The following is a 12,927-nucleotide window of genomic DNA, read 5'->3' as shown; positions in this document are numbered from 1 at the left end:
TTCTGTTGTTGTCAAAAAGTCAGCGAGCGTTGTATTTCTTGAATATATCTAGCATTATTCTCACAATAGCTTTCTTGAGATACTACTTAATAAAATATGGCCACAATAATTAGGGAAAAAAATTCTCCCCCGGTCAACGATAAAGAGTCGACGGCAACCATTGAATCCGAACTCGACAAAGACAATTCCGCTCCCAGCTCACCCGATCTACTTGACCAAGTGAATTCCTCCGCCTCCCCACCCGACTCCGACAAACCAGCGCCGGATGGCGGTGCCAGGGCCTGGATTGTCGCCGCCGGCGGTGCTGCAATATTATTTTGCTGCCTTGGTTTTTCGAACTCATTTGGTGCTTTCGAACAATACTACCTAACGCACCAGCTCCAGGGCCACTCTCCTGATAAAATTGCCTGGATTGGGTCTATATCAGCGTACCTCCAATTCGGTGCTGGTATGGTCGGGGGACCGATGTTCGATCGGTATGGCTCGCGGGTAAGTCTACAAATTTAGTTGGTTGTTGCATAGGAAGCCTACTGACGGTGATATAGATTATGCAGCCGGCGGCAGTGGTGTACGTGTTTTCGGTGATGATGCTGAGTCTGTGCAAAGCGTACTGGCAGATTATGTTGGTGCAAGGCGTCCTAATGGGCGTCGCTATGGGTTTCCTTCAGTTCCCTGCCTTTGCAGCGGTGTCGCAGTACTTCGACAAGAACCGAGCCGCAGCTCTGGGAGTGGTAGTCTCTGGGTCTTCTATTGGTGGAGTAGTGATCCCTATCGCGCTATCGAAGATGCTGAACAACTCGTCGCTCGGCTTCGGGTGGTCAGTAAGGGTTATTGGGTTCCTACTCATACCGCTCTTAGCGTTCGCATGCGTAGCTGTCAGGCCGCGTCTAACGCCGCGGACGACGGCATTCTGGCTCTCGAGGGCGTATACGGAGGTGATTTTTGTCCTGCTGATGGTGTCCATGTTTTTCATATTTATGGGCATGCTCACCCCGCTTTTCTACCTTCCAACCTACGCTGTCGCTCGAGGCATGGATCCGGCACTTGCTGGATATCTTCTTGCAATCGTCAATGCATCATCAACGTTTGGCCGTATTATCCCCGGCGTGCTGGCAGACAAGTACGGGAGACTGAATGTATTCGCGATAGGGGGTGTCTCGACCGGCATTGCCATTTTCTGCATGAACTCAGCAAAGACCAATAGCTCGTTAATTGGATATGGCGTCGTCTTTGGTTTCACCTCAGGAACTATTATCTCTGGGCTCTCCGCTTGCATCTCGCTCTGCGCCAAAGACCCACGGGAGATAGGGATGTATATGGGCATGGGCATGTCTCTAAGCTCTCTCGGGGGATTGATAGGGCCGCCAGTAAATGGGGTGTTTGTGCATCATTATGGAGGATTTTTTGAGGCATGTATGTTCAGCGGCGCTGTATGCTTGTTTGGTGGATTCATTGCTGTTTTGACAAAGATTGCCACGCCTCAAGGCATTTTTGGGAGGGTGTGACGGCCGCCGGTTGCCTGATAACCAGCCTTTTAATAATTTCGTATGCAAACTCCACTCTTAGATATATAGTTCCATATAGTGTATAGATACAAGGAGATCTCCAGTAGTGTACGAGGACATCGATGAGTGAAATATACCCGCATATGGAGTCACTTATGGGATAAAATAATGGCACAAGCAAAGGCTAGTCAGTGCCTTCCGTCAGCGCATCCATCTCGACGTTGAAATACCCTCTTGCAAATTAATAATAGCCTAGGCTTTTTTACATCTCATGTTGCAAGCGGTTTATATTACTATGAGTCTGCTGTTTTTTAACAAATCAGCACTAGCTGGGGTGCGTTGACGTGCACACCCCCCGGGCGATGATTCAGCGCCCGTATTGATGCACGAAATCCCGGCGTGTAGCACACGTGCTACGAGCTCCAACAGTCATCAATGGCAACTATTGATCGCAGGGTGACGAAAAAACGGCATACTCTTTGAGCTTGCACAGTCAGCCGTGACTAGCCCCAGGTTAGGTATGGGCATTCACTTACCTAAACCAACTAAAGATGCTGTCCGGTGCAGGGCCCACTCTAGGAGCGGCTACGGGCCGGCCGTTGGGCGCGGGATGGGCGAAACCCAAAATCTTTAATATATCTGCGAAGCATCTGTCATCGCCGTACATGGTGGCTAACTCTTTCTATCCTAAGTAGCCCGCAGAGAGCAGGAGCTAATGCACGCATTTATTGCCTCTAGGTGATTGTGTAATCGTCGTACAGGTAGGCTATTTTTACTTCTCTCCACAATAGCTCTCAGACGGTGAGGGAGTATGCTCGAGATGCTTCATATTTTATGACTTATCAGTGGATACACGTGTATATGGTGGGTGGGACTGGTTCTGATGTTACGATATGCTACGTTTCACGGATTTGAAAGAACAGCTCCTCGGTCTGAGAAGCCTCCAGATGCAGGCATTTTATTAATTATGGAGTTCTGACTATTGGAATGATGCATATGAAGGACGGCGTACTCGGATTCCTTGAAGTTCTGAGTGTCTGGATTTTGAGGTATAAAGGGGACGGCCTTTCCCAAGTGATCATATCTTTAATCTTCTCTACATCGCTCTACACCTTCTCATTCCTCAGAATTAGACTCCAAGACGAAGCAATTACTTTTTGTTCTCTTTCAACATGAAGTTTCAACTTTTAACAAGCCTTGCGCTTGCAACCGTAGTTGCTGCAAATGGTAAGTTTTTACATACACATACGACTGACCATGGCCAAGCTGATATATATATTTGCCAGGATTCACTTTTGAAAGGCTAGACAAGAACAACGCTGTAAGAATTCGACAATTCTAACATTCCATACATCTCTAATTTCTACAGGTCCTCCTCGTTGTAGACCACCAGACCGGCCTCAAAGCAGTCGTGAGAGACTACGGCACTGTCGAGTTCAGAAACTCCGTCCTCGGCCACGCAGCTCTAGGGAACCTCTTTAACCTCCCAACCATCCTCACAACGTCTGCCGATACTGGTAAAAAATGCTTCTAAACGTCGTTATCAAATAATGTACTGACCAAACCAGGCCCAAATGGCCAGCTACCAAAAGAAATCGTCGCCCTCCACCCAAACGCCACCTTCATCCACCGCCAGGGTGAAGTTGACGCCTGGGACAATGCCGATTTCCGCGCCGCCGTGAAGGCTACGGGCAAAAAGCACGTCATCCTCGCCGGTATCGTCACTGAAGTTTGTAAGTCTACCAAATACCCAAGCACCCGGTAGATTCGTAGGCTAACACGCCCAGGTACTTCTTTCCTCGCCCTTTCTCTTCGCCAGGAGGGTTACTCTGTGTGGGCCAATACGGATGCGAGTGGGACGTTCAATGAAAAACTCGCTGCGGACGCAAATCGTAGGATGGAGCAGGCGGGTGTACATCTCGGAGGGTTGTTTGCCATCACAATGGACTTGATGAGAGACTGGCGTAGCACCCCTGGCTCTGCTGAGGTCCTGCCATTCCTGGACGTGTAAGTTTGGTGGAATGCTGCATGGTTAGAGATATGTCTTACTAACTTCGTGCGTAGGTATCTACCAGATTACTCTCTTGTTGCAAGGGCTCATGGGGATGCTGTTCTAAACGGAACTGTGATTCCGGGCGAAGCGGAGATTCTGGACATTGTGTAGATATTTAAGATCAATGAGCATGGTTAGCCGTGTTGTTTAAATTCAACTTAAAGACAAGGGGCGATGGGGTAAGATGATAGTGTTCACTTCGAGGTTTTAAGATCTTTAACCAATTTATACTTTACACTTCTTTCATAACGTTCTGAAAAACCCAATAAATTCTTTTATGGCTTTGAAAACTCAGTTTAAAATGTACTTCCGCCACGACAAGCAATGCCATGATACAAATAGTAAACGATTAATCGTCATGGCCAACCTTTCGCCACAAATCCTCCGACATCTTGCGTTGATATTGGCACGGGCCACACCAGCTTGCGGCCACTTGGGCGTGGTCAGCTATGTACGTACGGTCTATGGAATACATATATACAAATAGTGTATACACATCTCGATGGAAATATTCTCTGATGGCCCAATATCACACTTCGGCCTTTCGCTCCTTCGGCATTATATGTTGCCAAGCAGTCTAGACCAACTAAAGGGGCGACATGGACCCCAAAATGACAAGGAACCCTGCACTATCCGCAGTACATAAGCACTAACACCAATCGGATCTTCATAAAATATCACATTTCCCATTTCATGCATGCATTCCGCAACCTTATGCATATTTTGAGGCGGCACCGATGACGAAGCCGGCGAGCAACGCATGTATCCAAGCATCTAATAGCAAAGCAAGCTGACGGCGATGTTGTTGTCTTTATTTACATGTTTTTACCTTTAAAAGATACGGCTTCCTCCCCTGTTTCTTCGTTTCTGTTGACGTTCTTGTGAGGAATCCAGGATACATAACTGGAGTTTCACAATCGGTATCACAATCGCTCGATACAGTGCTACAAAGGATAAATCGCCTCAACAGCCATCATTATCGCGCCTCTTCCTACAGTCTCCATTCTTGCCTAACCACCTCATTATCTCTTATCAATTGTATCGCACCACCACAATGGCGCAAACTAGCCCTCCAGCAGCTCAGAAGCACATCGTCGTCCTCGGCGGTTCCTACGGCGGCGTCTCAATCGCCCACTACCTTCTCAAGCATGCCATCCCCAAGCTACCCTCGCCCGCCTCCTACCAAATTATCCTCATCAGTCCCTCCGAGCAAACCATGTGCCGCCCAGCCTGTCCCCGCGTCCTAATCTCCGACGACCTCCTCCCCATCTCCAAAGTCTTCGTCAACATCCCCGAGGTATTCGCGCAATACCCCACTGTCAATTTTCGCTTCCTCCACGGCAAAGCCACAGGTGTTGACCACACGAGCCGCTCCGTCTCCGTCTCCCTCTCAGCAGGCGGAACTGAAACTCTCACCTTCCACTCCCTCGTCCTCGCTACCGGCGCCACCACCACCTCGCCTCTCTTCGGACTAAACCGCGATGACATCTTCCTGCGCGCGCGCTGGGCCGAATTCCGCGAGTCTCTTGCGACGGCGAAGTCTATCGTCATTGCAGGTGGTGGACCTTCTGGTGTCGAGACCGCTGGCGAGTTGGGGGAGTACCTCAATGGACGCGCGGGGTGGTTTAGTTCCAAGCTTGAGAACCCAAAGGTAAAGATCACGCTCGTGACATCCGCGGCGCAGATCCTTCCTGTCCTGCGCAAGTCCATTGCGACGAAGGCTGAGGGGCTCCTCGCCCAGGTTGGGGTAACAGTCGTCAAGAACACCCGCGTCGCGGGCGTAGTCCCCGAGGGTGCTGGAACGGAGAGCGTGGGTTCCAAGGCGACGGTGACGCTTGCGGACGGGACGACGCTGGAGGCTGATCTGTATATCCCTGCAGTCGGAACGCAGCCAAATACCGATTTTGTTGATAAGTCGCTGCTGACTGCGGATGGTCGCGTCGAAACTAATGCCGCGACGCTGAGGGTTGACGGAGCTGGGTCAAGGGTCTACGCCATTGGAGACGTGGCGTCTTATTCGCGTCCCGCGATCCATCTCACGCTCGCCGCGATCCCCATTCTCGGTGCCAATATCAAGCGGGACCTCCTTCTCGATGCCGGGGTGGCCGAGACGGCGGTCGGAGACGACAGGGTGTATGTTGCTGACAAACGCGAGACGCAGTTGGTGCCCATTGGAACGAGTAAAGGAGTTGGGGCGGCTATGGGGTACGAGTTTCCCAGTTTCATGATTTGGTTGATTAAGGGACGGGATTATTGGTTGTGGACTGTGGGAGGTTTGTGGAGTGGGAAGGAGTGGAATAAGGAGAAGTGATGAGGGGGGTTCTTGGATGCTTGCTGTGGTGATGTGAGGCTGCGAGCAGGTTGGATTTGCTGTTGGGGTTTGATTATCCGTTTCTATACCACTCGGCATATGTCGAATTTGCAGATCATAGTTAGGATATGAATTGTACCGGACTATTTAACAAATGGCAGATTTATTATCGGCCATCCATACAGCAACTGTTGAATGTCTCTCCCCAAAGTAAACCATATAAATCCGGTAGAAATCCCATATTATTATTTTCCTCTATATAAGAATTAATCCAATATATGAATAATAACTACCACCCACATCTTCCCTTGGCCCTCTCAGGCATACTTTTCTCTCCCTCCGACATACTTCGGCTGCAAATACTTCCAATCAGCATTAAACTCGAAGTCTGTCTGGTACAGCCCATAATTAATCAGCTTAACCTCGCTCACTTTCGCTCCCTCATCAGTCTGTGCCCACAAGCTAATCGTCAATGTATTTTCTCCACGGTTGTTGATGATTCCAGGGGGAACTGGGAAGCGCAGCTGCGGGCCAATATGGAACACAGCCTTGCCGAACTGGTACCCGTTGATCCAGAACATCAGACGGGCAACCGTGCCAGCTGGCGCGCTGAACTCAATGCCCAGCGGAGCATCGAGGTCAGCATCGATGGCAAGGCGGAAAGTAGTGACGTAGAACTGAACGCCTGACTTGGCCAGTCCCGTAGTAGGTCCGTCGCTGCGAGACCACTTCGAGACGTCGAAGCCAGGAAGATGCCAGCCGAGGCGCTCAGCGTAGAGGCCGCCCTCGTTCATGGGACCACGAACAGGATCAATGTTAGCGGGACCGCCAGCATTACCCTGGATTTTCCAGGTCTTAAAGGGGCCTGTGGAGAGGGAGGCGCCGAGGATGCCGCGGGGATTCTCGACGCCCTTTGCGGTGGAGGTTTCGTCGTGGCCGTGGTAATCGACCAGGACGACGAGGACATTGTTAGTAGCGCGGAGAGTGGCGTTGGCAAAGCTGAGCTGGCTGATAAGGTTGCTCTGGGCGGGATCACCACCGTGGCCGCCGATGAGCTTACCGTTGAGCCAGGCGTTGAATCCAAATGCGAAACCGCCTGATGTTGTCAGGTTAACAAACGTGGCGCTGGTGCCGTCGAAGTAACCGCGGTAGACCTTCGCTCCAGCGTAGAAACCGTAATCGCTAGCAAATAGAACTGGCAGTGTCGTGGGGGCAACAGGGCTCAACGTAGTCTGTTTATCGCAGACAACCCACTTCGAGTCATCATAATCTGGGTTGATCTCTGGCAGAGAGTCGGCAGATCTCCAGTTCTTGAACTCAGGTAAGGAGATATGGCGATGCTCTGTACCAGCGATTTTGGCTGTAACTGACCCCCAGGCTGTCTTCGTGGTTGGCAGCCGCTTCCCATTCCAGACAATGTTCCTTACAGAGCTCCCAGCGTAGACCTCGAGAGTGGTGGTGGAGTTACTGTCTCCTGACACGAAAACATCTCCGTGTTGGACGTAGGCGCTTCGTGCAAGGTACGGTCCAATGACGAACACCTGCTTGTCTGCCTCCACGGTTGGGTTCTTGGATGTTGACGGTGCCCAGAATTGCCACGCGGTCCACAGTTCAAGCAGATACACAATAGTGCCGTCGCTGAACTTCACGACTGATGTGCCCGGCCCTTGTGTGTAAGTGTATGCCGTAGTTCCATCAGTGGTTGCAGATGTGAGTTTCGATTTGCCGTAGACCTTGTAGGTCAAGTGAGCCGGCATACCCTTGAATGCAAACTGCCCAATGTCGCCCTCTCTGAGGTAAAATACCAATACATCAACGTCGAAGACGCCGTATGTAAGAACTTCGGCAGTAGAGTACAAAAGAGCGTGCTTTCCAAATGTGTAATCGGTCACTATAAGCTTAGACTGGCGGCCCGTAAGACTAACATTAGGGACAGAGACGTTCCCTTTCGAGGTAGTGAGATCAATACTGAAAGTTTCATTGTTCCTAGAATTCGTGGCGGCGTGCTGGACGACGTAGAATCCTGCCTTAGTATCGGGATTTGCCAGTTGCCACGTCCAGATAGCATCCGTCGATACCTAATATGAGTCAGTTCATCAAGTCCATATAATATGGGATATGATATTGGCTTACGCTCCATCCAGTGCCATTTCCAACCATGTAAGTTTTCAACAGGTCCTTTGAAACCCGAGTGAAGAGCCCGAGAAGCTTGGTTTGGTACAGTTTGTCCCATTGCTGGCGAGTCTCTCTCAGCGGTGCGGAATAATCATAAGACGTATACACGACCGGAGCCGCAGAGTGTCCCTGTTTATCATTAGCCAGAGTCTTTGCTATCAGAGATGAATGACGCCTACCCAGTTGGTTCCTCCCCAAGTCATGTACAGATTCTGCATAGTAATCCGCTGTCCAACATTATTCTTGTAGTAAATATCCGCGAACTCTGGGCTGTGCTCTGCAAGGCACTCATCGTAGAATTTGCCTCCCCAGGGGCTGAACCATCCACCCTCAAACTCGGGGACGTAACTTGGCTGCGTGTAGGAGTAGTTTGAAAACCACTGGTAGTAATTGCGGACTACATTGTAGCCAGAGTTTATATTGGTGCAGGATGTTCCACCAGGGTAAGAATCGAGACCATAGACGTTAACAGATCCACCAACGTCCTGGTAATCCGTAGACCACGACATCGAGCGCTGTCCCTTCTCATTGTGCGAAGACGGCACAGTGACTCCTGCATCAAGGAAAGCTTTCTTGAGCTGTTCCATGTAAACCACGGCCGAAGCAGTGGCCACATGTGATGTCTCTTGGAGTTCGTTTTCGAGCTGGTTCAAAATAACCGGCTGCATATGCGTCAGCAAGATGTCTTCATGCCAGGATTCGAGTTATACTTACACCACCTTTGGTGATCTCGTTGTCTGCAATAATCTTACCCATCTTGGCGACCCATGGAAGCCAAGCCTGGTGGTAGGTCTCATCTGATGTACGCAGGTTCCCCATGCTCCCATCAGACCCCCACAATGCGAAACCGCCGCCATTGGTTTCAGCATTGATATAAGGGCCGGATCTTGCAATGACATAGAGCCCAGCCTCTTTACAGTAGTCAAGCAATCTCTGGACGTTCTTGCCGGATGTCTCAAAGTCGTAAACATCTCTGGAGGCGGAATGGTAGCTCCAGAAGAAGTACAGGCTAAATTTGTCAGTCTTAGAGGCAAATACTCAAGGCAAAATGTCATACCTGACAGTATTAAAGCCATTAGCGCGCAGCTTCTGGAGGATGTCCTAGTTTTCTATAAGCTTATTGTCGGTCAGTCATCATGATGCAGGAACTCACAAGCCATATCTCAGGCACAGGCATGCGCTGGTAGTGAAACTCAGCCGAACTATAACGCCATGTCAGTAACCTTTAATCTGAAACAATTTCTTGCAGCATATTTACTAGATAAACTCCCTCTTCCCATTGATCATAAGACTGTATCCATCCCATTCGACGATTTTCTGCAGTCCATTGTCCGTGGCATGTGCAGTCCACAGCAGGGCGAACAGGCCAACGAAGAGCTTAAAAAGATGCATTTTCCAGCAAAACAGCAGACCAATGGCTCCTGCACTTTCGTCTCAGGAAGCCGTACAAGTTACTGATCAGCACACCCTCGAAACATGAACAAGCCATATAGCTATATACCAAGCTTCCCCAAGGCACGAACTCAAATCGCGGCGATCGCACCCGAAAGGTCGTAGGGCGACCTCCCCCGCCCAACTCACCTGCATATCTTGCAATATATTCCAATTTCCAGCAATCAGAAGGATTGATTGACCAGGTTTGCGCAGCACTAAGGATATTAAGAGGCATGTAAATGTCGGTCAGGCCAAGGCGAGATGATGGGGGATCGACGGGGGAGAGGAAGTCGGTAGATCTCGCGCCGAGATCTTCGAGAATGGTGTTTGTGGGGTAATGAAACGCGGGGGACTCTAGTGACGGTGATGAACGCGGGGGAGACTCTGGCGATGGTTGATGACGGCGATGATCTAACTTAGCCTTCATCTACTCTAATGACAGCCGGTACCCCGGTATATGAAAAATAGCAGCAGCGACAGACTGTGCTTGCATGTCTCTTCGCCCAGAGATACTCCTTAGCCCATTCCGTTCATCCGACCACCGTTCCTCCGTCGGCGATATTGCAAACGGGAAAACATTTCAGCATGTCCGTCGTTACGATGCGCTCGTATCCACCACCCAATATCCACAGATATTATACAGATATGTCATATAGTTCAGATTATACAAACGTACATATATAGACATGCCAGTAGGTTCGAGGCACGAATATGCTCTCCTTTTTAGAAGTGTAAGATATCCGCATCTCTTTAACTTTTAACCTTAACACCGCCGTTTACCGTTTTACCGTTTTACCCCACCAAAATGAAAGCTTCATCCGTCCTCTCGTCCTTGGCGCTCCTCGCCGGCTCTCTCGTCTCAGCGTCACCGACGAGATGCCGCGCCGACAAGCCCGCTGCATTTCTCCTAGCTGGTGATTCCACCACAGCCGTCCAGTCCACAGGCGGAGGAGGTATGCATTCCCTCCAAATTCTCGGTGGCCCTGGCTAACTGTCCTAGGATGGGGAACTGGCTTCCTAGCCACCCTCACTAACGGCGCTGTCGGCACCAACTACGGCCACAATGGGCGGACTACCGTCAGCTTCGTGGATGGAGGTGACTGGGCCAATGTCATCGCCGATGTGAAGTCCAAGGCGTCCAAGTATGACACCTACGTGACGATTCAGGTATGCTTTCCACCCCATTGCTGGGCGCCACCCATCATCCACGCCGCTAACACCGTATAGTTCGGCCACAACGACCAGAAGGCAGCAGCCAACATCTCCGTCGCGCAATTCACCGCCAACCTCCAGAACCTAGGCAACCAAGTCCGTGCTGCAGGCGGAGAACCCGTATGTCCCCTTTCCCTTCACTCCTCTCATCCCCCCCCCCCGACGACCACTCCTCATTAACACTCCGCCCAGGTCTTCGTCACCCCCCTCAGCCGCCGCAACTACGACGCCAACGGCAAGATCATCCTCAACCTCGCCGACCAAGTCGCCGCCACCATCGTCGCAGCCAAGGCTATCAGCGCCCAATACATTGATCTCAACAAAGGCAGCGTGGCGTACCTCGAGGCCATCGGATTGGCAGATGCGACGAAGTATAACCTTGTTGAGGGGGACTTCACGCACCTTAATGCGGCAGGGAGTGTGGTTTTCGGGAACTTGGTGAGTGGGCTTCTTGGGAAGCTGGGGAAGGAGTTCAGGACGTATACGGTGGAGGATAAGGCGATCAAGGCGGCGATTGCGGCGGGGAAGTTTATTCTGCCAAGCGTTTAGGGGTGGTGGGAGTATATATTATAGGCTATAGTTTAGCATATACGGAATACATACCTGTGGAAACTGTTACCGATATGGAATAGGCGGCCTTCCAGCCGTCGCTCCTTCTTCTTGTGACCGTTGACAATTCCCTCGACGGGTCGTGCCTGCCGGTTGAGCAGCTGCCGCCGCGCCTTCCCTTTAAGCCCGTTAATAATTTCGCCCGCGGGTCATGCCTGCCGTTTGAAGAGTTGCCGTCGTGCCGTCCCCTTGAGCCCTTCGATAATTTCGTCGACAGGTCGTGCCTGCCAGTTGAAATGTTACCGTCGCGCCTTCCCCTTGCGCCCATCGATAGGTCGTGCTTGCCACTTGAGCAACTGTCATCGCGCCTTCCCTTTGTCCCCATCAATAACTCCATCAACGAGTCGTGCCTGCCAGTTAATAATTCCCCGTCACAACCCAGCCCAGCACATTCACAAAACAACACAACAATACTAACAAAACAAGCGAGTAGCGGCAACGTATGGTACAATTGTCTCAAATCAAAATCTATCCACTCATCTCATGCCATCTATACACTTCTCATCCCCATCCTCATCATCCCCATCAACTCTCTCTTCCCGTCGTGCCCTCTATGACATGTATATATCACGCGCCGACATTCTACTTAAGCTGAGCCCACAGCTTGGGGGCCGCGCAGGCAGTGGCGCAGTGAGCGAGGTGGAAGACTGCAGTTATGTTAGCAGCCGTCAACCTTTCATCGTGCCATCATGTCTCTCCATCCATCCGCCCCATCCCCTCAGCACCCTCCCATCCCCAGACCAACAATCCTCAAACAGAAAGAACAGACGAGAAAAACTTACACTCCTCGACACAGTCCTCCTTCGAGCCTCCATTATCCTCTGCAGCAGTAACGCGCGCAACGCAGTCGTCGTAGTGGTGCTTGGGTGCGGAGCACTCCTTGGCCTCTCTGCACTCTGTTTATTCGTCAGCGGCTGTCATCATCTCCTCTTATCCAATTGCACGCCAATACCCATTCCCGCCATCCACTCAACTCTATCGGTATAGAACTGCCACTACCAGGTAGCTGTTTGAATGGCGGGCTTGGGTATGATGTTGTGCGGGTATAGTCGGGGGGGTTACGCACCCGCCTCAAGAGTGTCCTTGGGGTCAACGATATCCTCCTCCTCTTCCTCCTCCTCCTCCTCCTCAGCGGGAGCGTCCTCGGTGGACTCCTCGGTCTTCTCGGTGGTAGAGGTCTCCTGTTATGCGGTGGTCAGCAACTTTCTTCCGGGTCGTGTTGGTCAATCGAGGCATCATCCCCCCATCCCCCCAATCGCCTCTCCGTCCAGCTCATCGCATCCCCCCCTCCCAGCTCGTCATATCCCCATTCCTCCTCCATCCATCTGCCTTCATCCCGCCCAATCCCCAATCCCCAATCCCCAAGGAAACGAAACAAAAGTACATACCTCCTCCTCCTTCGCCGGCGCCTCAGCCTCCACAGTGCTCCACGGCGTAGCCGCCTCCACAAAGTCCCAGAATCCCATTATGAAATCGAGTGATCGCTAAATATGCGTGCCGGTCGGTCGGGGGTTGCAATTGACAGAGAGTGGGTGTGCTGTGCTCGGAATGATGCAGTTCGGGTCCACGATGAGGAAAACAGAAGCTCGGATGGATGTGTCGATTGAGTTGCGAGTGTTGTGATTGGT

At 51.2% G+C, this 12,927-nt stretch overlaps 6 protein-coding genes across 6 annotated transcripts; 4 read left to right on the top strand and 2 right to left on the bottom strand.

The window, feature by feature from the left end:
* Window positions 1–96: 96 nt before the first annotated feature.
* VE01_07230 (uncharacterized protein) lies at window positions 97–1,505 on the top strand (the record flags this gene model as incomplete). Its single annotated transcript, XM_018276665.1, has 2 exons — window positions 97–489; window positions 546–1,505. The coding sequence occupies 2 exons, from the start codon at window positions 97–99 to the stop codon at window positions 1,503–1,505; spliced, it is 1,353 nt and encodes a 450-aa protein (XP_018128193.1).
* A 1,002-nt stretch (window positions 1,506–2,507) lies between these two features.
* On the top strand, window positions 2,508–3,844 carry VE01_07229 (uncharacterized protein). The gene is made up of 6 exons (XM_018276664.2): window positions 2,508–2,732; window positions 2,792–2,826; window positions 2,875–3,022; window positions 3,074–3,238; window positions 3,293–3,512; window positions 3,570–3,844. Exons 1-6 carry the CDS (start codon window positions 2,678–2,680, stop codon window positions 3,667–3,669), a joined length of 723 nt encoding a protein of 240 aa, XP_018128232.1. The 5' UTR covers window positions 2,508–2,677; the 3' UTR covers window positions 3,670–3,844.
* A 486-nt stretch (window positions 3,845–4,330) lies between these two features.
* VE01_07228 (uncharacterized protein) lies at window positions 4,331–6,031 on the top strand. Its single transcript, XM_018276663.2, has one exon. The coding sequence runs from the start codon at window positions 4,613–4,615 to the stop codon at window positions 5,867–5,869; it is 1,257 nt and encodes a 418-aa protein (XP_018128231.1). The 5' UTR covers window positions 4,331–4,612; the 3' UTR covers window positions 5,870–6,031.
* A 133-nt stretch (window positions 6,032–6,164) lies between these two features.
* VE01_07227 (uncharacterized protein) lies at window positions 6,165–9,436 on the bottom strand (the record flags this gene model as incomplete). Its single annotated transcript, XM_018276662.2, has 7 exons — window positions 6,165–7,947; window positions 8,003–8,173; window positions 8,224–8,706; window positions 8,759–9,053; window positions 9,102–9,145; window positions 9,198–9,246; window positions 9,303–9,436. The coding sequence occupies 7 exons, from the start codon at window positions 9,434–9,436 to the stop codon at window positions 6,187–6,189; spliced, it is 2,937 nt and encodes a 978-aa protein (XP_018128188.1). The 3' UTR covers window positions 6,165–6,186.
* A 693-nt stretch (window positions 9,437–10,129) lies between these two features.
* Window positions 10,130–11,299, top strand: VE01_07226 (uncharacterized protein). The gene is made up of 4 exons (XM_018276661.2): window positions 10,130–10,431; window positions 10,479–10,645; window positions 10,706–10,810; window positions 10,883–11,299. Exons 1-4 carry the CDS (start codon window positions 10,284–10,286, stop codon window positions 11,237–11,239), a joined length of 777 nt encoding a protein of 258 aa, XP_018128187.1. The 5' UTR covers window positions 10,130–10,283; the 3' UTR covers window positions 11,240–11,299.
* Window positions 11,300–11,724: 425 nt separating this feature from the next.
* VE01_07225 (uncharacterized protein) lies at window positions 11,725–12,860 on the bottom strand. The gene is made up of 4 exons (XM_018276660.2): window positions 12,688–12,860; window positions 12,366–12,480; window positions 12,082–12,195; window positions 11,725–11,946 (listed from the first exon to the last, which is right to left on the bottom strand). Exons 1-4 carry the CDS (start codon window positions 12,763–12,765, stop codon window positions 11,882–11,884), a joined length of 372 nt encoding a protein of 123 aa, XP_018128183.1. The 5' UTR covers window positions 12,766–12,860; the 3' UTR covers window positions 11,725–11,881.
* Window positions 12,861–12,927: the final 67 nt, after the last annotated feature.

Source organism: Pseudogymnoascus verrucosus (genome assembly GCF_001662655.1).
Source record: "Pseudogymnoascus verrucosus strain UAMH 10579 unplaced genomic scaffold scaffold_38, whole genome shotgun sequence".
NCBI lineage: Eukaryota > Fungi > Ascomycota > Leotiomycetes > Thelebolales > Thelebolaceae > Pseudogymnoascus > Pseudogymnoascus verrucosus.
Note: the sequence above shows the minus strand (reverse complement) of the source record. Positions and strands in the feature narration are given on the sequence as shown.